The 27517-nt window shown below is 52.9% G+C and overlaps 1 protein-coding gene across 1 annotated transcript; it reads left to right on the plus strand.

The window, feature by feature from the left end:
* Positions 1 to 8607: 8607 nt before the first annotated feature.
* Positions 8608 to 27500, plus strand: SLC26A9 (solute carrier family 26 member 9; the record flags this gene model as incomplete). Its single annotated transcript, XM_079698627.1, has 20 exons — positions 8608 to 8732; positions 11447 to 11586; positions 11693 to 11803; positions 12450 to 12625; positions 14177 to 14341; positions 14843 to 14995; positions 15331 to 15413; positions 16168 to 16315; positions 16593 to 16706; positions 16903 to 16980; positions 17544 to 17639; positions 19384 to 19490; positions 20574 to 20643; positions 20765 to 20857; positions 20996 to 21109; positions 21962 to 22231; positions 23320 to 23374; positions 24561 to 24706; positions 26128 to 26199; positions 27453 to 27500. The coding sequence occupies 20 exons, from the start codon at positions 8608 to 8610 to the stop codon at positions 27498 to 27500; spliced, it is 2364 nt and encodes a 787-aa protein (XP_079554753.1).
* Positions 27501 to 27517: the final 17 nt, after the last annotated feature.

Genomic DNA, 27517 nt, shown 5'->3' on the forward strand with positions numbered 1-27517 from the left:
GGGTGGCTTGCCTTCCAGCTTTCTTCAGTCATGTTCAGGCCCCTAGCTACACCCTGACAACTCTGAGTGACCTTGGGTGTTTCCTTAGTCCCCACAAGAAATGCATCTACAGACTCTCCCTTGGGCTGGGCTTGCAGACAATTCATTCTTTTATTCATTCAACAAATATTTATTGAGTCCCTATTATGGGCTGAAGCTAGCTCAGTTCTCAGTGGGACTTTCTCCTTAACTTCCAGGGTGCCTTACTGAAGCCCCCTGTACTGATTCCAGCCCACCTCAGAGCCTCTGTTGTCTTCTGGAGAGGTGGGAGGACAATTCAGGCTAAGGCAGTGCAGCCCCAGATGCATGAAGGAAGGGGCTCCTGGCACCAGCTGGGGACTCCCCTTCTCAGGAAATATGTCAAGAAACTCACCCAACCCAGCTGTCTGCCCTTTCTGAGGTTCTCCCACAGTGCTCAGTGGACATGGGGTGGGTGGGCAGCTCTAACCCAGAAGGCAGGCAGCAGCCAGAGCAGAACCACAACCGAGGTGGACATTCATTCATGGAAGTGACAGAGGCCTATGAATTAGAGATCTGCTAGCCTTCAGGTCGCCTTACATATAATTGTTGTAAGTCCAGTTTCTTGAGCGCCTTTACCATATCCCAAACCCCCATGCACCCCTTGAACCCAACCTGGGAAGTTAGGAGGGCAAGGAATACTTTCCCCATTGCACTGGTGGATAGATCAAGGCACAGAGCTTACAAGTGACTTAAGGCTGAGGACAGAGCTGGGAACCAGGTCTCCACCACAGCCCCAAACCTCTCAAGGACCCTCAGGGCCTTCCAGAACATGACTTGTGGCCTTCCTCAGGGGTGTTCAGAGGTCTACTGTCCCCCTTCAACACCCCCCTCTCTCCAACGTTCAAAGCAAGCAGCCCCAGGACCCCACCTCCCTGGTGGCCTCAATGGGTCCCATTGTCCAAGAAACTATTTGGCTTGACCCCAGCCCCATAAGCAACAGGACGCAAGCTCGGAGAGGGGTCTGCCTTGTCCCCTGCTCAGCCTCGGCTGGCCGCCTTGGGGGAGCCTGTGAGGCCGGGGCCCCGCTGAATGTGACCTATTGTCTTCAGGGTGGATTTAGGAAGTGCCAAGCTCCCATCAAACAGCGCTGCTCCTCAGGTAAAACAAAAAAAGGGCTGTTCATTTGGGACCTTTCTTCCCTTATCTCCTTTTCCTATCTCCTCAGGCTTAGCTATGGTGTAGTGTTCAAAACCACTTCCCCTCTGAGCCAATCGGAAGCCGGGGCTCACCCTGTGGCCCTGAGGTAAAGTTATTTATAAACGCCTCCCTGGGTTATTTGAGCAGAGCCCTTTCGCACACCTCTGGAACACCTTTCGGCTGCCCGCTCCCCAGACACACCTGCAGCCCTGCCTGGCCGGCTCTGCTCACCCACTGGTAAGCCCCACCCAGCCCACCCCCTGGGCTGGGGGTCATCCCTGGAAGAGGGCGGGCACCGGGGGCAGTGAGAGGAGGGATGACAGGAACCAGCCGATCATGGCGGTGGCTGTTTGCCAACCTGGGCACAAGTGGGAAGGAGGCTCTGGGCCTCCTGGGTCTGAGAGCAGCCCCCAGCCCTTCACCTCGGAGAAGCCCATTGGGTCCTCACTCCCATGTCAGGACCTCAGCTGCAGGGCAGGGGGCCGAAGGGAGCTTGTGGGATGGAAGGTCCTGTGGAGGAGGTCTGCTGGACCCCCGAATGGGGTGAGGAGAAACAGCCAGCTCCTTTGCAAGGGCTTCTTTCCTATGCAGAGGAAACAACAAAAATATTGGAACTTCCTCGGGCGCCAGCCTTTGAAGCTGCTGGCTGCACCTCTCCCTTTCTTTTCAAGTCTTGGAAGCCAAAAGCTCTTAATGCTTGGCTCACTGGCTTGCTCTGTGTGGCTGTCTACCCCCTCCTTCTGCCCCCCAGACGTCCTCTTTCACTCGTTCGCTTCTCCACCAGCTCGAGGCCCCTGCATGGGCTGCATGTGTCCCCAGTGTCTCCATGAGTCCTGAGAGGTTGGAGGAGGTGGAAGGAGGGGAAAGTAAGGATTAGGAGAGGGTGAGCAAGGGACTGGCTCCATCAGGCAGGCAGGAGCAGGACCCAGGACCCAGGGACCCGACTCCCAGGTGCATGCTTCAACTCAGGAGGGGTGGGACCAGCTCCTCTGGCTCCCAGCCTCCTAACTCCTCATCCTGCAGCTCTGAAGGCCCCAAATCACCCTCAGGCAGTGCCCCCACTCCTCAAAATCAGCCCATGGGCTCCCCAGGCTAGGCCAAGCAAATCTTCTATCATTCTAGCACAACCCACCCCACCCCACCCCTGCCATGACACTTGACTCCACTGGGTCTGAGCACCGGGAGGAAGACCACCTTTAAGGCCATGCCCCTCAGGGTGGAACAGCATCCCAAGTCAGGCAGACCAAGAGGGGGCTATCCCCCCGATGGCTTCACTCACATGGACACCCCTCTCCCAGAGCCCCACGGCCCTCCCCAGCCCTCCTTTGGCCCTGGCTTTCAGAACCTGGCAGGACCCTCCTTGGGCAGCACCGAGACCAGCACACATGGCTCCTTCACCACCAGGATGGGCTTCCCGGGCACCTCCCAGAGCCTGGTCGACTGTCCGGAATGCTCAACTGTATAAAGCCTGGGGGTAGCGGTAGACTCTTTTTTTTATCTCTTGATGTCCAGAGTCTTCCCAGGGATGGGCACATACCAGGCACTTAGTGAGCATGTGCTGAACTGAATCAAACAACCCAAATCTGATCCCAAGGAGCTCCCTGAGGGAATGAGGGGCCAGCTCAGCACTGAGCCAGCTCTTCATTCTTTGAACCAGAGCAGCGGGCCCATTACTGGGGTCCTTGTACACTGGCCTACTTCCAAGTGAGACTGGCCCTAGTCTCCTTACAGACCTCTAGGAATCTAACCTTAAATGTCCATTTCAGGGACCCATGACCTTGGTCAGGTCTCACTGCTGGAAAGTGCCTTTCTGCTGGAGCTTATTTCCTCAGCCCAGCAGCCATTCCCAGCAGGGAAAGCAGAGAGGAAGGGGTGAGCAGGCTTAGAGATAAAGAGTGGGGATTTGGGCAGGTAGCAGTGACTCTCTCCCCTACAGGGGATACCAGTCCCTAGAACAGCCAGAGAGCAGGAAGGCAACTCAGGGACATCTTATTCCCCCCCTCACATTACTGAATTAGGCTGGGGTGAAGAGGGGGTGGGAAATTTCCCCAAGAAACATGGGGACAGTAGAAATAAAAGGAGCAGTGATAAAATGCCTTGGAAACTCACAGGCCTCTATACCCTCACTCCTTCCTGCCAGGGATGTGGTCACCAGCTCTCCTCTCCTATCCCCAGCTCTCATCCCACCCACGCTGTCACTCAGAGGTGGCTCTTTCCCTCTGGTTCCCACCCTGGATGAGGCGGGGAGGAACCAGCAGCTAGAGCAAAGGGGAAACCTGAAAGTGACCTTTCCTCTGCCCAGAACACAGAGATCGCCAAGGTAGGGACCAGTGATAAGAAGCCCGAGCTGCCTTGGCCGAGTTGGGATTGCTCCCGTGCCTGGCACATGTGCACATCAAAGAACACCCCCCAATCACACACACACACACACACACACACACACACACACACACACACACACACTCACTCACTCACCCGGCAAGGCTGAGGAGGAAGCCAACCTGGGCCACAAGGACAGGATCACCTCCAGACCTACTGAAACCCCACAGAAGGGTTCCTCGCCTCCCTGCTCCCCAGATGTCCTGTCTCTTCTACAAAGATTTTCTGCTGTTCCTCCCACCAGTCCTGGGAAATTTTGGAGGAACAAGGGCATGGGGAAGGCAGGGTGGGTGGCCTGTAGAAGCAGATGGGAAAAGGAAGGCCAAGAAAGTCAGAGTGACTTGCCTGAGGTTGCAGAGGAAAAAGGAAGAGACCCCTCCAGAATAATTGGAGTAATAATAACAGTCTGAATGTGTTGCTCACGTACTGTGGCCAGGCACCATTCCAAGACTTTCTATGCATTAACTTGGGCACTATGCCCAAGCCCATCTCTGCCCACTGTATTCTCATGGGCAATGTGACAGACCTAGTCAGAAATATGACTTGGAGGAGATTCCAGTGGGCTTTCTATTGAATGAGTTCACTGTGGGGGAATTAAGATTTTGATGAAGCCCAAGAGGGGGGTCTGCTCTGGTCTGTGCCCTCCCCACAGAGTCCATTTCCTCTTTGTTCCCACCCCCAGCTCCTTAGCTCTGCAAGACTTCCAGATGCCCCTTGCCCCAGATGTGACCCCATTCCCCTGCCAAGCCTGGGGAATTGTCCATACACCCACCTCAGCTCTTCCCTTCTCACCTTCTACTTCCCCTAAGCCTCACGGCCCCCCTCTAGGTCTCTCCAGCAACTCAGGACCCGCCCTCCTTACCTCCACAGTGGGGGAGGGGGCAGGGGCACCCTTTTGTTCCTCAATATTGTCACATGGCACCTGCTATTTATCCCCGATACGGTGGGGGATGGGAAGCGGTGGAGGGGCTGACACCGTTTGATGGGAGGCCAGACCCGGTGATATACACACCTATGGCAATAGAGCACTCAACTGTTTTCAGCCATGCTGACATCATTTGGCAAGGCTGTGTGTTTGTTTAACTAGGGATCAAGTCTTCACGCTCCCTATACCTCTCTCCCTTTATTGCCCCCTCTTTCACCTTCCCACCCCTAACCTAGCATTGTAGGAGCCCTCTCTGGGGGTCCCTGGGAGCCCCTGAACTCTCTGAGAACACGGGGAACATCTAGGAGAGGCGGTGCCCCCACCTTGCCGCCAGCTCACCATTTTCCGCCTCTCCCTCCCATCCCCCTCTCCTCCTAGACCTGAAGGACTGGCTGGGGATGAAGTAACCTCCCCGCCTAAGCCCCACCCTGCCTCAACCTCTATTCTTGGAATTAGGAAGTATGACGAGGGCACCTCCTCACCAGGAGCTGGGGCAGCTTGCGTGGTTGCAGATTTGCCACTCTGTCTGTCCCTATCCTGGGAAAGCCAAGGCCAGGAGAGGAGTCAGAACCCCCAGCAGAGCCCTCACGAAAGTCCTGTATCACTGGCTGGGATGGAAGGTCACCAGGGTTGTCTGATGCCACTCAGGGAGGCCAGAGGGCAGGATCAGGGTTGTCTCTGGAAGGTCTGGGCCCCTTCCAACAGGAGCACTTGAGTTGGAGTCAAAGGCCTGGTTCAGTTCCCATCCTGCCTCTAAGACTCAGTTTCCTCATCCACAGAATGAGAGAACTGGACTTGCCTAGTCCTCAGGTTCCCTCTGGGCCAAGCTTTCTGAGGCTGACGGGCTGCTGGGCTCTCATTTTTGTACATAGTGCACACTCAGGGTTAGGAAAGCTCCCAGAGCCTTCTCCCCTTCAACACCCTATTTGTGGAATAAGATGAGGAGCGTATGGGAAAAGGGGCAGATTTTGCATTCCAGTAAAGCAAGGGATCTTCTCTCCTCTGTCAGCCTGGGTAAGAGGGAACTCCCTTAGCATCTCACCCCATTTGTATAAAGCCTGCCCACAGGGGCAGAAACAGTCCTGCGTCATCCAAATTCATCTGTGCTCTCAGAAGAATTTCCAACACCGTCACCCCCTTTCTTGCCTCCCTTCCCTGGAAGCCAACAGCGGTGCACAGGCTGGACAGGTCCCAATAAAGGAGATTCAAGGAGAAAGAGATCCCAGGCCAGAGTGGTCAGGAAAGTCTTCATAGAAGAGGAACAGGTGGGCAGGGAGAAGGAAGAGAGGGAGGAGCGGGGAGGAGGAGGAACAAAGCAGGTCTTAAGGAGGGGCAGGGCTATAAAGGCAAAATGAGTCAGGGCATCTCAGGTAAGGAGGAAAGAGTGGACAGAGCCCCTGAGGGAAAACCGAGGAAGTTTGCTCAGGGGATTCTGAGTGGACGGATTGGATGGAGTGGGCAGACCCAACCTACAAATCTACTGAGTCCACCAAAACAAGGCCAGGTGGTGTAAGGACGAACATGCCAAAATAAGGAGTCTGGGCTTGATCCTCCTGGAAATGAGGAAGCTGAGGTTTTCTGAGCAGGGGGTGTGGGCTGGGGAATTGGTCAGAAGGCTAATGCAGTAGTCCAGTGTGAGATAAGACCTGAGAGAGACACCGGAAGGAAATAGCAATGGGATTTGATGAACTACTGAATGTGGAGGCTGGCAGGAGGGAAAAGGCAGGGAGAAGTGTGCGGGGTGGGGAAAGGTGCCACTGAGGAAATGGGGGAATGGGGGTGTGAGCCGGGTGAGGAGGTTTAGTACCCCTCTCCCCACAAACACACCACTAGAACTCGGAGCCTTTGAAAGTAGCCTGGGAAGGGGCTTCGGGTATCACCGCCTGCTGCTCAGCAAGGAAACAAGATCTCCCATTGCCTCCTCTTCCCTCTTCTACTTCAGCCCCCTTGACAATTCTGGCTATTCCTTTACAAGTGGTCTGTTTGGTGGCCAGGCATTGACTCCCCAAACGATGAGTCTTCCTCTGAAGCCGGGCTGGAGCTCTGGATTCCTCCAAAGGGTCACGATCCCCACTCATTGCTCCCATAGGGCCCACCAGGCAAAGCACCTAGAAAGTCAGACCCTTCCTGATCCGATGAGAGGGTGGGGAGGGGAAGGAGGTGCGAGGCCATCCTGCCTTAAAGGGCTGGAAGCCTCTGAATAGTCTCTCCCAAGAGGAAGGAAGCACCCTCCTATCTTAATCATAGTAATCATCGCCGTTCCGATTTACTGGGTGCCCTTGGAAGACCAGCCACTTCACAGACATGATCCCATTGAATCCTCATGGCAAACACCTGGGACTGTTATTATCCCCATTTACAGATGAAGAAACTGAATCTTTGAACCGAGGTCTCTCTGGCTCCAAAGCTTGTGCTGTTTACCTTAGGCCGCTCAGTCTCTCACCTCTCCCACTGAAGTGTCTCACGTGCCATTGCTCTAATTCTTTTCTGCCCATGTCTTCTCTGAAACAGCATTTATTGATTCACTCAGCAAGCATTTGTTGAGTGCATATTAAATGCCCAGGCAAGGGCCTGGGCACAGACACTGTGGGCAGCCTCATTCCCCCACTTCCCTGCCAGTTGGGTAGCATCCGTAGGGTTTTGCCACACACCCAGCCCAAGCTTACAGGTCCTGGTGGGCCTCAGGGTCCTGCGACCCCCCGAGTGGAATGCACCAGCCTGACCTTCATCCACCCGGGCACAGTCTTATCCACAAGAGCAACTCACGTTTGCATCACTCTTTACATTTTACACAAGCCTTTCTTGTCCATTTATTCATTTGATCCTCAAAAAACCTTGTGAGGTGGATATGGTACCCCAGTTTTACTGATAAGGAATCTGAGGTTCAGAAAGGCAGTGTTGCCCCTTCCACCTCACCAGTAAAGCCAGCACTAGAACCCAGATTTCTGGGCCCTCAGTTAATGCATTTTCCACCTCTTCCCCGGTATTCTCTTCTACAAAAGGCATCAACCAGCCTGCTCCCCTCTGATAACCTCTCATTCACCCAGGTTCTCCCCTAGGAAGCCAGTGGGGGAGCATCCTGAGACCCCCGTGTGGTTTCTCACTCTTAACTCCATCTTGAATCTTTTGCCAAACTGGCCACGGCCATCCCACACTCCCCACCTCGCAGACGTAATCTCCCTCTAAGCCTGTCCCGTCTCTTTTCTCACCCTCCTTCTTCCTCTGAGGTCCTCCAGGTGGGCTTCTCCCAGCTCTGGGGGGCAGGGGACAGGAGAGCGGACCAGCAGTTTGAGGATGGAGGAGGGAAAGATCCCTGCAGGGAGCTCCTCTGGGCCTCAGGGGCCCTGGCACTTAGTCCTGCCCTGCTCAGCTCCTGGAACGTCAGCAAGATTGCGCAAAAAGCTAGGAGGAGAGGCACCAGTACACAAGGGTGGAGGAAAGGTTAGACACAGGAAGCCGCGGGAGAGCTAGCTGCCTCAGACCATCTTGATTTCCCCAAACACACCATTGTCCCCCTGGGGAAATCTGTTGGTGAAGTCCTAGGCGGTTCCTTTAAGAAGGGTCTTCTTGAGGTCACCTCAGTCATCTCCCGCCCCCAGGCAGGCTGTTTTCTCTCTTTCTTCCAAGCTGAACGGCTGAGTGGTATGAGACTTTCTGCCAGGGAAACTGAGGTCTAGGGAGGCAGAGGGGCTTGTGAGGACACCAGGGGACGATGTGGGGAGGGTGGTAAGGGGGAGGGGGGAGAGGATCAACCTGCTGAATCCCAGCTGTGACTCCTGCCCTTGCATTCCCACCTCCTTTTTGCCTGGTGTTCAGCGGGGGTGACGGTGACGTAACAGGTGTGGAGTGCCAGCCACTTGCTGGGCGCCAAGCAAAACAGCCAGGGTGAGTGTATGCATCATCCGTGTCTGGGAAGGAAGGCCACCAAAAGAAGTGAGCCTGGTGGAAAGACTTGAAAGAGGGAAGGGAGGCACCTTGCTGGCTGGGGGCGGGGAAGACAGAATAAAAGCTAGGATTAGAGAGAGAATGCCCAGGTCCGTGCTGGGAAGGGATGCCCCTCGTTCTTCCCTACTCTGCTTCTCCCAAAGCTTGTAAATGCCCCAGACATGAGCCAGCCCAGGCCCCGCTACGTGGTAGACAGAGCTACCTACTCCCTCACCCTCTTCGACGATGAGTTTGAGAAGAAGGATCGGACGTACCCACTGGGAGAAAAACTTCGCAATGCCTTCAGGTAATGTGGCCCAGAGCCCAGACTCCTCTCTCTTCTACTCCCCACCAAAATCTTCCTGTACCAGGGCGTGACTCCAGTACCAGTGTCCCTAAGACAGGACATGGGGAAGCCTCGAGGAGGTGAGATTCTGAACCCTGAATTTGAGATCCTACACCTCATCTCTCCTGAGACCCCCAAGGAGGATGGGGAGTGGAAGCAAGGACCATCCACAGGCTCAGAAGGGTTGTAAACCATCCCCGACCCTCTGCATGAGGTCTCACCATAGTCTCAGTCCACTCAAGTCTCTCCTGGGATCTTAAGGGAGCTGGAGAAGGGCATGCTACCATATGCGGGTGGGGAGCTGCAGAGCCTTCACTGCTCCTGTCCCTTCTCCTGTCCTATCCTTATCAAGAAAAATCTGAAGCCTCCCCCACCCCTGTGCACTTTGTCCTCTTTCCCTCCTGGATGCTCCTTCCTTCTCCTGGTCCAGACAATGCCCAAAGACAGCCCCTAAATTCCTGGGCTCTCCTAAAGGGTACCTACCAGGATGTGATCTCACCAGCCCCTGGGCTCTTGCCTCTCTCAGATCCCTGGAACTGTGCTGGCGGGTAGTGAAACCATGCCTATGAGGAGGGGGCTCCACAAGGGGATCTATACCCACACTCCAGGAGCCTGAGGCTACGAGCTTTATCTTCCCCCTTCCCAGACGTCTGGCAGACCTCCCTCAGGCTTCACCGGGGTCTGGTTTGCTCTTCCTCACTCCCCTGGGGAAACAGCTGATTCAGTTACCTGAATTGAGGTCACTGGCAATGGCTGAAGTAGAGATGCAGGTGGAACTGGTTCAGACTGGGGGAATCACCCAGTTGAGTCTTCACTAAAAGCCCCAGCCCAACCCTACCTCTCCTGGGAGGCTCCATCTCTGCCCGGTTACAGTCAAGACCTTGGGTGCCAGCATCCAGGCACCATAGTCACAGCTGTGTCCCTCAGGCAGGTGGGCTCTGCCAGTCTTTGTGCCCAAAGAGTTTAAGTTTGGGTTGTTACTGTGTTGGAGGGATGAGGGTATCTGCTGTTGTCCTAAAAGATTAGGATGATGGATACCATAAGGCGATGCAGGGAGCTAACAATTCCCATGTGGCTGGCAGGAGAGCCTTGAACAGTGCCTGGCACACAGAAGGTGCTCCAGTAAATATTTGTTGAATGAATGAATGAATGAATGTCTAGAAAACTAATCTCTCTCTGTCCACTTCCCGCCTGGCTTCTGGAACCTCTGTATGGGTGTTTGGCCTCTGTTCCCAGTTCTTCTCTCAGGCTTCAGATTGCTTTGCTCAATATATGGCAGGCTTGCAAGTAAGGCTGGGCATGTACAAGCCCTCTAGCGGGTTGTTTTTCTTCCCCAGCCAGCTCTCCATTCACGAGTCCAGTTTTCCCTGCCACAAACAAACATGAGAGAGTTCCTGCAGGCCTGATTTTCTCTTAGGACAAGCCTTTAGAGATACTTTAAGCTATCTACTACCAGTCCAGCTCCCCATCCACCATCCCAGGGATGGGAGAGGCACTACCCATCGCAGAGGAGACCGGGGAGTCAGATGGTGATGGTGATGCTGTTCCATGAAGCCCTGGTTGGGACAGAAAATCTACCCAGACTTTACAGTGTACAAAGCATTGCCTGTGTTGATTTCAGTTTTGGGTGACATCCAGGGGACCCAGTGTCAGGGAAACTATTGTTTAGCAACAGCAAAGAGCAGGAATTGGTGCTGGGCAGGAAAGGAGGCCTAATCAGTGAAGGCCAGTGAGTCACCCGATGGGCCCTGAGTATTTGAGTTCCCTTAGCTGGGAGAAGAAAAGCAAATGCCTCCCACCCACTTCTAGTCATCAATCCACCAGCTGTCACCCTTGAGATTGAAGGCCCTTGTTTTTACCACTCCTGAGTTTCTAATGAAAGGACCTCAAGGTGTTCAGCAAACAGGGCAGGGATCAACTCTCCCCACCCTGCGTTAACCAACAGTTTCCCCGTTCTTCCCTCTTCTGATGAATTAACAGGGGAAAGAACTCCAGCACTCAAGTCATCACACATAAAGGATGGTAGGTCAGCAGAGGTGCACCCTGCAGGGACAGTGGAGCCTTCCTTTGGGGGGAAGTTCCAAGAAATATGGCAGCAGCCCCCACTCAGACTGAGTTTCAATTCAGGCCCATTCTTTCACTTATTCATTCATTCATTTCTTCAACAGATATTTACTAAGCACCCCAGTGTAATGCACGAAGTATACAAAGCTGAACAAGAGAGCCAGACTTCTCTCCATGTTGGGTTTACTGTGTAGTGGGAGAGATAGATGAAAAGCAAGAAATTACAACACAAGGTACACACAATGCTGCAGGAGCCCAGAAGAGGGTGCCCGGGCCTGTGTTCAGTCAGACCAGAGAAAGGCCATCTGAGGTGGAGGCTGGACTTGACACCTCGGCAGGCTCAGCCACCGCAAAATCCATGCCTTTAAGCCAAGTCTTATAGACTTCCCAGGTGAGCAGTCAGCAATCAGAAGCCTTCCAGCTAGTGCCCAGGGCATGGTGATGGCTCTCAAGAGAAAGTCCTGACACATGGTGTGGGTGCTCACTGAATTTTGCATGAATGAGTGAACGAATGGATGAATGACCAAGAACAGGATATTATAATCTATTCCCGACTCAGAGTGTCCAAGCTGTGCAGTGCTTGACCGGAAAACTGCCCTCTTCCCCTCCAGATGTTCCTCGGCCAAAATCAAAACCGCAGTGTTCAGGCTGCTCCCCGTGCTCTCTTGGCTCCCCAAGTACAAGATCAAAGATTACATCATCCCTGACCTTCTTGGCGGCATCAGCGGTGGATCCATCCAGGTCCCACAAGGTGAGGGGATCCCCTCAGCCAAGCCTATTTCTCTCCCCACCCCACCCTCTGTGACCTCCATAACCCAACCATGCCCCTGGGCGTTCACTGTCTCGGTCTTCTGCAGGCATGGCATTTGCTCTTCTGGCCAACCTTCCTGCAGTCAACGGCCTCTACTCCTCCTTCTTCCCCCTCCTGACCTACTTCTTCCTGGGGGGTATCCACCAGATGGTGCCAGGTAAGGCCTCTCTCCTCTCAGCAGGCAGCTGACCTGGACCACAAGGATGGGTGGTGGGTGGCAAAGGGGGTTGGGGTGATTTCCCATCTGCATTCTCCTCTAGCTGGTGCTGCTTGGTCCTGGAGGGACCATCACTGTGCGTGTCAGTCCCAGGTCTTCTGTGACCTTGGAGAAGCCACTTAGCTCCCGTGAGCACAGTTAGCATGACCTGTTGGGTCTCCCTCCCTGGAATGTGGGGAAGGCTTGGTGGAACAAGATATGCCATAAAGTGCTGAACAGATGTGGGAAATTACCATCTAACTCCCGGACTGGCCCCAGCAGACCACTTCAGGGACATATGGAGTTCTCCGGTGCTAAGTGAGATGGAGAAAAAGGGCCTGATCACAAGGCCTGTTTCTGGCGCAGGCTCTGCTTATATTTCCAAGCCCATCTCCTCATGTGTCATAATATTAACAGTTGGGGTGAAAGCACATTGAAGAGTTGTAGATCATGGTTAGATGTGTATGGTTACCGTTATGCTGGAGAGGAGACTTGGAGGCCTGGGGCTCCACCCCATGGGGGTCGGGAAGCACTCCTGGGCCCCTTTCTGGTTTCCACGGGTGTGGTCCAAACCTCTGACTTTTGCTGGCTGGGTGGGGCACCACAGGTACATTTGCCGTTATCAGCATCCTGGTGGGTAACATCTGTCTGCAGCTGGCCCCAGAGTCGAAATTCCGGGTCTTCAACAATGCCACCAATGAGAGCCATGTGGACACAGTGGCCATGGAGGCTGAGAGGCTGCACGTGTCGGCAACGCTAGCCTGCCTGACTGCCGTCATCCAGGTGAGGGGGGCGGCCTCCACCTCTGCCGGGGCCCCACCTCAGGACGGCACCAGCCCACCCTGCCCCTGCCTCAGAGTCCCAGTTTTGACATTAAAGCTGACTTAGGGCTCTACGTCCTCCCTCTTCCCCACTGCGAGGCTACAAATGACCTTGAAAATTCAGAGCATCTCTCCTCACCTGTCTCCAGCAGGTGCGTAAGACCAGCATCTACACCTAATAAAACTGTCCTGAGCTAATGACTGTCTAAAGGACTTCTGGCCTCTCTCCACTACCCTTTCCAATGCCCAGCTCTCTGCCAGCACAGTCTTCCAGCTTCTCTAACATCACTTATCCCCCGCCTTGGAGCTTCTTCTGCTCCAAGCCACAGCATCACCTGCATGACATAAATTTCCACCACATGCAAAGGACTCTGCTAGGTTTTATGAAGGCAAACGCAGCAGCACAGAATGTAAGAGCAGGAAGGAACCTTAGGGGTTTCATTCATTGATTCATTCAGTTAATGTTTTTTGGCTGTTTCACTGTGCCAGGAACTGGGCTAGGCTCTGGGGATAAAAGATAAGTAAGAAAGAGGCCCAGTTCTCAGGGAGCTCACAGCCCAGCAGAGGAAGTAGCCATATCAACAGATAAATGTATATAGGCAGTGAGGTCAGCAACATAATGGAGTTATGTACAAATAGCTTCAGGAACCCCAAAGAGAAAGTCAGGGAAGGCTTCTCCTCAAAGAGAGGAGGTGACATCTGAGCTCAGTCTAAAAGGATGAGTAGAAGTTGACCAGTAACCAAATGAACAAGGCATGGAAGGGACAGTCCAGGCAGGGGGAACAGCACCCCCAAGGCACTGAGGCCTAAAAGAGTGTGAACGGACCAGGGAATGGCAAGACAAGGAGTTTGGTATGGCCAGAGGGAGGGGGCCTTTGGGGAACGGACCAGAGAAGAGGCTAGAAAGGTAGGCAGGGGCCAGACAATGAAGTCTGAAGTCCGTCCCCTAAGCAGTGGCTTTGGGTCTGATTGGCAGTCAGTTTGGACCACTCAGACTATGGAGAAGATGACGGACGGGAGGTAGATGAGAATCAAGGCAGGGGACCTGTTGGGAGACTATGCAGAGGTCCAGGCAAGAGTGATAAGGGCCTAGACCAGGGTGGCAGCCAAGGAGATGAGGGGGTAGACTTGTGGAACATTTTGCCAGGGACAAAATGAACAGGGCTTGGTGACAGATTGGAGATGGGGGGTGAGGGATGATGGCTCCCGAGTTTTTGGTTGGCCAGCTGGGTGGGCAGAGGTGTCAATTACTGAGAGAGGAACACTGGTGAGTACCAGGTTCATTTCACAGACGAGGAAACTGGAGCCAAAGAGGTGAAGTGTCAGAGGCCTGTGCCCTGAGAGACTAAAGGTCTGCTGGCAGGAGAGGGCGAAACAAGGTCATGATGGACTCATTTCCCTAGAGCTGCTGCTATCCCAGGGCTGCACGGAACTCCAGCCCTGGGTTTGAGCCAGGCAGCTATGGGAGCTGCTGACCCATCTTGGTCTCCCCCCACCACCTCTCTCCTCTCAGATGGGCCTGGGCTTCGTGCAGTTCGGTTTTGTGGCCATCTACCTCTCTGAGTCCTTCATCCGGGGCTTCATGACAGCCGCTGGCCTGCAGATCCTGATCTCCGTGCTCAAGTACATCTTCGGACTGACCATCCCCTCCTATACAGGCCCGGGGTCCATCGTCTTTGTGAGTCTAGGAACGCACCCCTGTGAATAGAGAGGGGCTTGAGCAGACACATGAGCCAAGTTCACTGTCTTAAAAAGTTCAGAGAGGATTCCAAGAAGTTTCCGCTTTGGGAGGGAGTATCAAACACGTGACCTTGAGGGCTTGCTGAGGTTCTCTGTGGTTAAACCCTGCAGAAAAGCAGAGGTACACTCTCCATCAGTTCCCCGTTCCAGTGCCTCAACCCCTCTCTGCCTGGGAAGTCCTTCCTTATATCTAATCTCCATCCCTCCTCCTTTAGCTTGAACTCTTTCTAGAGAAAGAGGAAGGGAATCTGCATTCCCATCCCAGTATGAGCTCCAGACATGCCCTTTGGGAGAGGGTGGTGGAAAGTGGAATCCTGAGCAGGATCTGGATTCTGCTTTGGTGAGAGCTGATGACATCCCTTCTCTGGCTCAGATGCTGGGTGGGAGTGGTATGGGAGGAAGGGGTGGGAGCCCATGAGCACGATGCTCTCTCCCACAGACCTTCATTGACATTTGCAAAAACCTCCCCCACACCAACATCGCCTCGCTCGTCTTCGCCCTCATCAGCAGCGTGTTCCTGGTGCTGGTGAAAGAGCTCAACACCCGCTTCATGCACAAGATCCGCTTCCCCATCCCTACAGAAATGATCGTGGTAAGGACCTTGCCCAGGGGTGGAGGGCTGGGGCCCAGGCAAGAGAGGCTGTGAAAAAAAGGAATCCAGCTCCAGTCAGAGCCAGGGGAGCCCCTCTACCCATCCAGCCCCCCGCCCACTCACCCACTGTGAGCCAGTAGGACAGAAGTCAGGGGTGAATCCACTCCTTCCCCCTGTATATGGCTCCCACTCTCCCTGATTCTCAGGTTGCACCCCGCTCAAGGAGGCAGGGGAGTGGGATCTGGGGTCCCCAAAGAAAAGGGAAGGCTTGAGAGGGACCCCTGCCCTGGCCCCAACTTAGAGCCAATCCCAATTCTCCACTTTGGGGTTTGCAGGTAGTGGTGGCAACAGCTATCTCTGGGGGCTGCAAGATGCCCAAAAAGTATCACATGCAGATCGTGGGAGAGATCCAACGAGGGTGAGTCCAGGTGGCTGGGAAGCCTGACCCCACCCGCACTGCACCGCCCCCAGGTTCAGAGTCAGAGATGAAATGAACTCTATGAAAGTACATTATAAACTCTGTGACACTGCCCAGCTATGAATTATTACTATTACTTATTATGGAGAAGAGCCACACAATGCTGGCTGTTTCCTGACGGTGAGTCATGAAACACTCCCCGCGAAAGTCCCAATTGATGGATGCTGTTAAAGCAAAGCTGCTCTGATCAGCCCTTCTCTGGTTCTTTGCCTTGCTCTAATACATTGGCTCTTTTATCCACGTGGAGAGGAAGCCGTTAGGGCTAACAAAATTCACTGAGCGTCTACTCTGTGCCAGGCACCACACTGGGCCCTGGGGGTGGGGGGAGGTGCTTATGCTGCAGGGTTGGAGCAGGCAATGGAGAAAAGGCCCACAGCACTGGGGGCTGCGGATATGCGGACGAGTGCACGTAAAGAGTCCAGAATCTGGATGTGAACAAGGAAGGCCCTACCGCTTACTAGCTCTGTGACCTCAGGCAAGTTATGTTCTCTAAGCCTCGGATTTTTGCTTTGTCAAGGGGAGTGACGGTAGCGGCCCTGCAGCGTAGTACTGAGGATTCAAACTGGAAGGGATAATTCAGTAAAGGCCCTGGCACAGAGTGGGGCCCAGCCGGGCCCTGTGGGTTGATGAAGATCGCGGTGCCCTCCCTCTCCTCACACCCTTGGGCCCTGCCTCCTTTCTGGCTCCTTGGCAGGTTCCCCACTCCCGTGTTGCCTGTGGTTTCACAGTGGAAGGACATGATTGGCACAGCCTTCTCCCTGGCCATCGTGGGCTATGTCATCAACTTGGCTGTGGGCCGGACCCTGGCCAGCAAGCACGGCTATGACGTGGATTCTAACCAGGTAGGTCCAGCCACCCCCAGCAGGGCTGAGCGGGATGGGCCAGGGCCCACAGAGGCCTGGCAAGAGATGTTTTGGGGCTCTGGGCTTAGGTGAGGAAGGCTGCCTGCTAGTGGGGAGCGGGGGACTCTAACACCAAGAGGCTGACTTCTACTTGATGGGGAGTATGTGGCTTTATAGCAGTAGGGTCACTCTCAAGTTCAAGATCCAGCTTGCAAGGACAACTGTGTTTGGTCTATACCCTGCACCCCAGCCCCAGCTTCCAATCCTGTGCCCACAGGAGATGATCGCCCTGGGCTGCAGCAACTTCTTCGGCTCCTTCTTTAAAATCCATGTCATTTGCTGTGCTCTGTCTGTCACTTTGGCTGTGGATGGAGCTGGAGGAAAATCCCAGGTGAGCGCTGGACCAGGGGAGTGTGGGAGGGATGGGGGAGTAGCAGAACAATTGCCCCGGAGAAGCCAGGCCACCTGCTTCTCCAACCTTCCTCTCCCCTCCTTAGCCTCCAGTCCACCAAAGGCATCTACTGGAAACAAAACAAGAGCGAGAATTTCACACCTATGCCCTGTTTCCAAACTCTTTCTCTGAATAGATTTCAAGCCTGTGCGTCTCCCTGGTGGTGATGGTCACGATGCTGGTCCTGGGGTCCTATCTCTACCCTCTCCCCAAGGTAAGAGCCCAGCACGAGAGCAGAGGCCAGCGAGAGACTCCAGTAAGAGCAGGCCCTAAGAGCTGTGTGGCACTTCACAGATTACAAAGTGCCATCATTGTCACACTTTGTCCTAGTCACAACCTGTGAAGTAGTAATGCAGGTTTTACTCTCCCCATTGTACAGGTGAGGGAAACTGAGGCTGAGAGGGTCTAGGTGATCTGCCTGTGGTGACAAGGCTCACAAGTGCAGAACTGGTCACAAACTCCAGACTTCTGACCTCAGAGCCCACACCCAAGTCAGTGTTTACAAGTCAGTGTGGGCGCCTGGCTAGGAGGGCTATAGGCACGGGCCGTGTGGGGATGAGGGAAAAGAGGACGGGCAAAGATGGGGCCAGGGGCCCTATGACTCTAGCACCTGCACTCCAACCCTAAGATTGAATGCAAAGATTTGGGGTCTCTGCCAGCAGACATATTCTAGAACTGCAACTCTGTCCTACCAGTTTTTCAGGGTCAGGTGTTTGCAGGAAGGGCAGGAAAAAGGGGACACCCCAGGTGACAAGGAACAATGTTCTGCTTCCCCAGGCTGTGCTAGGAGCCCTGATTGCTGTCAACCTTAAGAACTCCCTCAAGCAACTCGCCGACCCCTACTACCTGTGGAGGAAGAACAAGCTGGACTGTGTAGGTATTGGGCGGCTTCTGGGTACCCACTGTGCCCTTGCCACCTCCTCCAACCCCAGAGCCCTGTCATTTCTTCTGTCAGTGATCCCTCTGGTCGGCTGCTCGCTGATTATCATAACCGAGTGCTAACAGCTCAGGTTTTGGAGTGAGACATCTTAGGTTCAAATCCTAACTCAGCTGTTCACTGGCTTTATGACCAATGGCGAGTCCCTTAACCTCTCTGAGTCTTGGCTTTCTCATCTGTGAAATGGGTATCTTATACTCTCTACCCCCCACCTCAGGATGCTTATGAAATGAGATAATACAAGTAAGGAGCACATTGTCGAATTGTATCTTGTGTTCAATAAAATTTAGCTATTATTATTTTTATGATTTATAGTTCCAAAGAAAGCTAAATGAAATCATTTTAAAAAACAAAAAGCCTAGAACATAAAGCCAGTGGACCGGGATCTTGAGCAGGTTACCAGACTTCTCCGGAGTTCTGTTTCTTCATCTGTAATGAGGGTGATGGTCATGGCTGCGTCACACACTGGCTCTGAGGATTTAATGAGATCATAATGGGAAAGCACCATGTAACCATAAAACAATCAGCAAACATGAATTATTGTTTTGATTAGTCACATTCCCAACGCATCTTCCACCGGGCAGTTGAAATTAGGCTACCATATATTGATGACACTGCCTCATTCCCACTTAAGCCCCACCATAAGCTGTGAGAAAGGATTTACTAACCTCCTTTCAAGATGAAGAAACCAAGCCTCAGAGAGGTTTAGTAACACATCAAAGGCCACAGAAGTAGTAAGTGGTAGAGTCAGGACTGGAACCCCAAATCTTAGACTCCAAACCTCTGGACTGGACTGTCTCTAGGGAAGAAGGTACACTTGAACAGTATGAGAAGGAAATCCTTAAAGCCAGAGAAGAGAGTGGTCCATCTGGGGTCCCCCAGGGAGTGAGGGATGAGGATAGGGAGAAAAATGATGTCCCAGTTCCCACCCCGAGAGATCTGCTTTTATCGCATCCCAACAAACCCCCCCACTATGACAATAGTTTGTGATATTTACATAGTGCTTTGGGTTCCCATCTGATCTTGACAATTCTCTACAAGAGTATGGGCAGATTTATTTCCTTCAGAGGAACATGGGGGACTCTAAAACACCACAGGAGGCAACTGTCAAAACTGCATCCAATCCTGTCCCCCAACGCACACAACCAGGCCCCAGGCGATCAGATCAGGAAATGTAGCTGAGCACGTGTCCGGCACACAGCTTACTATCAGATGGAGGAATGGAACTCAGGTTTACTGAGCACTCACTGGGCGTCCATCACTAGGCCAGGACCTTATCTTCCTTAACTCTTTAATCCTTTCATGAAGCTGGTATTATTATTCCCCCTGTGTGAATTAGGCAACTAAGGATCACACAGCTAGTAAGTAGGAGAATGAAATTTGGAAAGCAGGCGTATCTGACCCAAGACTCATACTCTTCTCACTGAGCCATCCTGACTCCCTGTGTATGCTGGGGCTGTCTTTTAACAACCAGACAAGATCAGGGAGCCACACTCAATCTAAGGGAAATGGGCAAGTGTAACCGAAGCTCAGTTACATAAGACAGTGCAAAAATGCCATGAAAAGGGAAGGGTGGGTCTGAGGTTGCGCTAGCAGAGAATGAACTTGGCTGATCCAGGAAGACTTCCCCAAAGGGGCAGTTTTCTCCCCAGGCCTGCTTTGACGTCTCTCTCTTCACAGTGCGTCTGGGTGGTGAGCTTCCTCTCTGCCTTCTTCCTGAGTCTGCCGTATGGTGTGGCAGTGGGTGTCGCTTTCTCCATCCTGGTTGTGATCTTCCAGACCCAATTGTAAGTAACAGCCCCTCCTCCCAAGGCACAGCAGTGGGGCCCCTGGGCCGGTCTGCCAAGGGCTCCCATGCGAGGCCTGGCCCAGCCCACTGCATACTGTCACCTTCTGGGCCTGGCACTGGAGAGGCTGCCAGGCCCAAGGAGAGCCTGGCCCAGCCAGGACTTTCGGCACAGGCTGGGCTGCCTGACTTCCCCTATCCTGAAAACCCAGGGGAAGCCATCACAGTCTTGGAGGGCTGGGGGACCAGAGGAAGTAGGAGTCAAGCAAGTGGGTGAGACTCAGTGTCCTTTCAAGGGCGCTACTAGACCCCAGACCAAATGGAACCCCACCCCAAGGGAGCAGCAAGTCAGAGAACAGCTACGTTCTTGCTATAAAAACACTAAGTGGGCTTCTCTGGTGGCGCAGTGGTTAAGAATCCACCTGCCAATGCAGGGGACACGGGTTCGAGCCCTGGTATGGGAAGATCCCACAGCTGCGCTCTAGAGCTCTCGAGCCACAACTACTGAAGCCCGCGGACCTAGAGCCCATGCTCCACAACAAGAGAAGCCACCTTAATGAGAGGCCTGGGCACCGCAGTGAAGAGTAGCCCCCGCCGGCCGCCAATAAGAAGAAAGCCTGCCCGCAACAACAAAGACCCCATGCAGCCATAAATTTATTTATTTATTTATTTATTTATTTATTAAAAAAAAAATTAAGCGAAACAGACCAGGGGGTCCAGGTCAGCGCAGGAAGGATGCTGAATATCCGGGAAACCCTGTCGTCTCTTCTTGAGAACTCAGAACCAGGAAGTGGTGACTTTAGGGCCACTTAAGCATGTCACCTTGTTTACTCCCCACCCTTTCTTCCCCCCTGAGCCCCAGCCTGGGAGCTATGTCAAGGAGCTACCTGTCAACCCTCTAATTATAGCCCAGACACAGGCTATCAGGCATATGTCTCCAGTGCAGAAAGACAAACACAAAAACCCCAGGGTGAGGAAGGGACCCTCTCCTGGCCTGCCTCTGCCCAGCCCCCAGCCCCAGTGTCCCTCCAGGCCCATCCGCTAATAGCATTCTCTTATGTTTTTCTTTTCCTTCTTCATCCAGTCGAAATGGCTATACTTTGGCCCAAGTCATGGACACTGACATTTATGTGAATCCCAAGACCTATAATAGGGTGGGTAATCCAAGCTTGTGACCTCCCTCTTTTGCCCTACCCCCACCCCAAATAAAAGGGTTAAAAAAAAAAAAGCCAATAAAGATACTGCTGCTAACTGAGCTGACTCTTTCCGTCACAGGTCCAGGAAATCCGAGGGATAAAGATCATCACTTACTGTTCCCCTCTTTACTTTGCCAACTCAGAAATCTTCAGGCAAAAGGTCACGGCCAAGGTAAGGCTCAGTCCTCTGGTGACCAGAGGGGCTGGACAGAGCGTGCCTGGAAGATGCAAGAAAAGGAGCTGGGAGCTGCCAGCAGGCCACTTCCAAAGAGGGTGGAGGTTAAGACTGCTCTCTGCTCTCTCCCTACAGACAGGTGTGGACCCCCAGAAAGTATTGCTGGCCAAGCAAAAATACCTCAAGAAGCAGGAGAAAGGGAGAACGGTGTCCAAGCAACAGAGGAAGTCCCTATTTATGAAAAACAAGGTGAACTGAGGCTAGAAACAGCCCATGCCCTCTCCCCTGCCCTCTCTGATCTTGTTACCTGGTACCCCACCTCCCAGTACCCTTGAAGTCAAAGACATCAAGTCTCTGTGGCCACTGCCTGGTGGGTATTGCCTGGTGGATATCTTCTCCTTAGATGAGGAGCTGTCAGCTCTTAGGGTAACCACTGAACTCCCACAGCCTGTCTTCATTTTCTGGCTAAGATAGGATATGCCCATGGACTTATGAGCAACCCCATACGGGGAGCAGCAGGAAATTTCCTGGGGTACCCAGCCAACCTGGATCTAGCAAGGTGGATGTAGGTGTGGGAGTTCTGAGGAGAAGGCAGACATGGATAAATGCAAAAAAGGAGCTCAGGGCTTCCCTGGTGGTGCAGTGGTTGGGAGTCTGCCTGCCAATGCAGGGGACGTGGGTTCGTGCCCCAGTCCGGGAGGATCCCACATGTCGTGGAGCAGCTGGGCCCGTGAGCCATGGCCGCTGAGCCTGCGCGTCCAGAGCCTGTGCTCCGCAACAGGAGAGGCCACAACAGTGAGAGGCCTGCGTACTGCAAAAAAAAAAGGAGCTCAATTGTTTCCAAAGGGCCTTTCTCTCAGAGCAGAGTGGGCTGAGGCTTCAGTGCCTCTCGTGGAAGGGTTGTGGGAGACCAAACGTGCAGGCCCCGCCTAAGGAAGGAGCTTTGGGAGACGCCGGTCCTATGGGCTTTTGGGGGCTTATATTCACCACTGCCAGGTTCAGTTACCTCCACCTGCACGCTCCTTGCCCCAGCTTCAGCCACAGCAAAGTCCGACTGAGTGTGATGATCCCTGACTCTGCCCTCCCACTCCCGCCCTCCAGACTGTCTCCCTGCAGGAGCTTCAGCAGGACTTTGAGAACGGCTCCCCAACTGACCCCAACAACAACCAGACGCCTGCTAATGGTGCCAGCGTGTCCTACATCACCTTCAGCCCTGACAGCTCCACAGCTGCCAGCTGTGAGTCCCCGGCCTCTGCTGAGCCCAGTGACATCCTGGCCAGCGTCCCACCCTTTGTCACCTTCCACACACTCATCTTCGACATGAGTGGGGTCAGCTTTGTGGACTTGATGGGCATCAAAGCCCTGGCCAAGGTGAGGCCCTCGGGTGGAGTGCCAGCCCACCCCCCACCCCTAACCGTCACCCCTGCCCTCCTATACTCCCTTTCCTTGGAGCCCTCATTTGAACCAACTGAGCGAGATAGCTCACCAAGGAACCTAACGGCTCCTAAGATCCTTTTTCCCCAGATGCTACCAGCACAGAATGCTCTCTACAGAGCAGGCCCAGATAGCACAAGGCAATGCCTGCCTGGGGAGGGATACCAAAGCCAGGCCCCGCTGGTCCACCCTGTCCTAGCACCCCTCTATAACAGAGTCCACCCCAAGTTCCCTCTCAGGCTGCCAGGAACCCACCCCAGGGTCCTCTGAATAGAGTTCAGCTTAGCCCTGGTTCGTGGTCTGCCGTTCCTTCCCACACTCACCCAGACACTCTAGCGTCAGCCGGTTCTGGCCAACAGAGGAAAGAAGATATAATATCAGTGCCCCACATCCTTAGACCAAACACACAGCTCACAGGATACCTTGAATAAATGTATCCATCTGATAAATTTTCAGCAGCCACTTCCGATGACAAGGAGTCAGTAAACCTCAGAGGCTGGCCCAGAGAGAAGAAGCCCAGAGAAACCGAGGGGTACAGAGAGCACATAGGCTGATGGCATCATCAGCCAGGTGCACAGAAGGCTCCATCCCCAGCCCTGGGCTCAACCTGCTTCCCTAGCCTGGACCTGGCATGAAGCTGGGCAAAGCAGTAGCCTCTCTGGGCCTCCGTCCTCCCCTGCGGTTTCTGCCTGAAGCCACGAAGTCAGGAAAGAGGTGGAGTCCAGGACTCTAAGCTACTGAAAGAAAAGATCTGGCCCCATAAGAAGGGGTCATGGGGACTTTAAGTGGCTGCCTCATTGGCAAAGCCCCATGTCCACCCCGCTTCCCAGAGAAGCAGTCAGCCAGCACTCCAGGGAGAAGTGGTGTGCTTTGCTGCTGTTTTTATCTTTGGCTGCCAGGGCTCTCGGGGCTGCTTATTTGTTTGGCTTCCCCTCTGATGTGCGTTTTGTGAATCAGTTTTCAGGCCCACTCAGAACATTCCTTTCCTTTTGTCTCCCTACCCAACACCCTCCTGACTCCTCTAGCTGAGCTCTACCTATGGGAGGATCGGTGTGAAGGTCTTCTTGGTGAACATTCATGGTAAGAGAAGGAGGACGTTTAGGAGACTGGAAGGCTGGCAAGGGGCTGAGGTGGGAATAGGTGGGTGGGAAGCTGAATAGTGAGTAGGGTAGAAATGAGAACAGCCAAATACTCCCCTAAACTACTGGCTGTTCATAAGCATTTTGGGCACAAGTTAGAAGAGACTACAGCCGGGTTAGATGACATCCTAGGGGTCTCAGTTAGAGAGTGGGGGGATCATGGAGTTAAGAAATGACAAGTAGGATTCTAATTTGCCCACCACTAATTTGCCATGTATCTTTGGCCAAGTCACTTCATCTGTCTAGGGATCGATTGCCACCTACATAAAATGAGGCTGACTAGATAAATTTGGGAATCTTCTCCAAGTCCAAAAGTCTATGAATAAGCACAAAGCATAGATATACCATAACCATCCAGGGAAGACACAGATACACAGTTTTATATGCACACAGTTTCCAGGGTCCACATACACAGCCCCAAACCATGTCCACATCGCAGTGGACTTTCACCTCATCGGCATGTGTGCAGGGTGCAAGGACACGGACACACAGCAAGAGCGCACAGACACACAGGAGAAAGGGAAGGGGCACATACTTGCACACCCCGTTTCCCACGGAGGGTCAGCAACTTCCAGCAGGCCTAGCCAGCTTCAGCGCTGGCCTGAGCACAGCCCAGGCTCTGTGCAGGCTCCGTTCAGGAAGAGAGTCTGCACTGGCAGTGACCTGCTCTGTGTGTGCTCCAGAGTTAGAATCAGAGGCTCCCGCCGACCCTCACTAGACACTCCTCAGGAAATCATGTCCAGGATTGGGTAGGAATAAGGGCTCTTCCACACACTGGACATTGTAGGAAAGGTCTGGGTAAACAATAGGAAGGACGGACCTTCAAGGGACAGAATGGGCAAACGTTTTAGCCTTTCCCACTCGAATCACCACGAAGTACCAACTCCCTGAATCAAACTGCTTCCTTCTGCCCTGGGGTGAAGGCTCAGCATCCTCAAGCTCATGTTGCCCTCTGCTGTCCAAAAATGATACTGCAAAGCCAATGAGAAGGCCCTAGGACATAGCAAGAGCACAACCCTCAGGCCTCTCTCTCCATCTCCCTCAGGCCCTCTCACCATTTTCCCCCAACCCCAGCTCCTGTCCACGGCGGTGTTAACCTTTTGAAGGTGATCTTTCCCTCCTTCCAGCCCAGGTGTACAATGACATTAACCATGGTGGCGTCTTCGAAGATGGGTGTCTAGAGCGCAACCACGTCTTTCCCAGCATACACGATGCAGTCCTGTTTGCCCAGGCAAAGGCCAGGGAAGTGGCCCCAGGACGCAACCTCCAAGGGGTAAGGTCCCTGCACCTGAGGAATCCTAGGCCCTGGATCACTGAAGTAGCAGGACGGTTTGGGTTCCAACACCAATTCTGTCAATTAACTTTTCAGAATCTCAGTTTTCTTATCTGTGGAATGGGTACTCTAAGGTAACATTATCTACCACGGGATTTTTCTTTTGTCTTGGTTTTAAGATTAACTGATAATTGTATCTTTTATGTCACTTGAAAGAGCTTTGTATATTACAAAAATCCTTATTAATGTCAATTTCCAGATCACACAAACACCCAAAGCATAGCAGGTTATGCCTGGTATTCTGGCATTGCTCACCCCTGCTATTCCTTCACTCTTTCTACAAGAGGCTTTGGGAAAGGTAGGGGAGTAAGCCTGCCTGTTTTAATTTAGCAGAGCTTGGAGATTTCAGGCTGGTGATGGATGAAGAGTGTGGATCAGAGTTTTGTCTCAGCTTCTTGACATTTAATTTACTAGCTCAGTAAGTGGTATGCAAATGAGCTACAAATAACACTGTCTACAAATAACACTCCAGAAAGCTGGGAGGCAGAAAAAGCCCATCCCATTGGGGTCCCTGCCCAGGCATCCCCAGCCGACGCCACCTCCCAGGCTCCCCTGCCAGCTCAGCTTCTGCCCTTGGCCTCCCAAGACTCTGTGCGCCAGTCCATGAAACAAACCTCTTCTGCCCTCTGTGGGTCATAAGAAAGGCTTTTCTGGCCCTAGAGCTCTTTGCTTTAAGAGACTGATGAAGGTGAAGCCATCTGTTCTAAGCGCTGAAAGCCTGCCCAGGGAAACACGGGGCCTGGCGCCTGCCTACCACACAGAGGGAAACTGTGAGAGCAGCGGCCTTTCTAGCCTCATGCACCTCACCACCAGAGCAAAGAGAGGGAGATTCCAGAAGAATCCTCATCATCCGTTATTGCACAAATAATGTCCACTATTTACAGTTTACATATTCTTTAAAATGTATATTATATGTATTGTATATTTAACGATTACAGAATATATTCATATCTATAAATTATACACACACACACCCTTTTCAACAGCATGGTGAGGTAGAGAGCCAGCTAAGTGAGTCTGATTATCCTACTTTTACAGATGAGGAATCAGATTCCCAGAGAAGGGAAATGGATTCGCAGGTCAGGCAGCTAGCCAGTCATCCTTGTAAGCTAGGTAAACCTTCCCTGCCTCTGAAATGCCCACCAAGGAAGCCCACCCTGATGTACACCTGTCTGCTGTGAGGAGGAAAACCGCAGCTGTGCTGTATTTTGAGAGGCAAATGAGGGAGGTGAGGGAAAGGTCAAGAGGGCAAGTTATGCATCAGAACACATGGTGCCCCACCCCCACCCCGGAGCCTGCCATTTGTGCCAGACCGTCATTCAGTCACTGCAGCTCACTTTGCACTTGTTTCCCCCATCCAGGCTCCAGTGGACCCCGAGCTCTCTTTGTGTGATTCGGAGGAGGACAGTCCCAGCTGCTGGGACTTAGAGCAGGTAAGCTGAAGGCTGGGGGTCAGGAGGAAAAGGAAGGAGACCTTCTCAAACCCAAAGTGTTGGCTGGCCTCTCGCATCTCCAAGCCAGAGCAGTCACCTTGAAGGCAACAATGTTTCTTTCTCATCTTTCTTTTAATAGCAGATCTTAATTCTTCTCACTCCCTGAAATGCATCATGGGGGAAGGGAGAGTCACTGGACCAAGTCCTGGATAACTAGTATCTATTCTTAACTCTCCATTGTACAGGCTACTTGATCTTCGGCAAACCACATAACACCACAGGCCCCAGTGTTTATCATTGTAAAATAAGGGAAATATGGGGAATACCTTGTCCCATCTACCTAACAAGATTAGCAGGGGATGCTTTTGTTCTCTTATTAATTCAACTGGTATTTATGGAGTGCCTACTACTTGCCTGACACTAGCCCAGGGTGGGCACACAGCAGTGAACAAAACAAAGACCCCTGCCCTTAGAAAACTTACATTCTGGTAGGATCAGATGAATTCTAGGGATACATGAGGGATACAAATATTACTGCACGTGGATGGGCTTTAAGAGCTAAGAGCTATGCAGGTGTGAAGTCTTACTTCACATAGAGCCCTATGGTCCTGACATGAAAAGTAGCCCCACCCCAATGCCCTGAATTAAAAGAAACCAGATCATTAGGTTTAGAGAAATTTGGCTCTGGGTCTATTAGACCCACATCTCACTTTGTGCTTCTTCCCATTCTTTTTGGGTATGAGTTCCATGGTCCTCTAAACATGTCTCTGGGAGTGCTGAGGGCATGCAGGAGGCATTAGGAAAGAGAGCCGGGGCCACAAAGATTTAGCGGATGGATTTCTGGGTCTCCATGGAATCTCCAGCACATTCCAAAAGCCTGGGTAGGACCAAAATAGCTTATCAGAGCAAGAAAGGACTTCAGAGCTTGTCTGATCTCAACCCTCATTTTACCTAATGAAGAAAGTGGAACGAAAAAGGAGGGCAGGACCTGTGAAAGTCACACAGCACACCAGAGGTGATTCAAAATGAGATTTCAAGCATCTTCTCTTGTCACCTCTGTACCAGTTCACCTCTTAGGCTGACCCTGCCTCTCCCCGGTTCACATACACACATGCACACACTCACACACACTTCCTCAAAATGCCTCTTTCTGGCCAGGGGTTCATAGGGTCACCTGGCGATTGCCACCGCTCTGAACCCAACAGGTCTGATGCTGTCTCTCCCCCTCCCACTTCCTCCCTGTGGCCCTGCAGGAGATGTTTGGCAGCATGTTTCACACAGAGAACCTGACCGCCCTGTGAGGGCCCAGCCGGTTCCC

Source organism: Hyperoodon ampullatus (genome assembly GCF_949752795.1).
Source record: "Hyperoodon ampullatus genome assembly, chromosome: 2".
In the NCBI taxonomy this organism is placed as follows: domain Eukaryota; kingdom Metazoa; phylum Chordata; class Mammalia; order Artiodactyla; family Ziphiidae; genus Hyperoodon; species Hyperoodon ampullatus.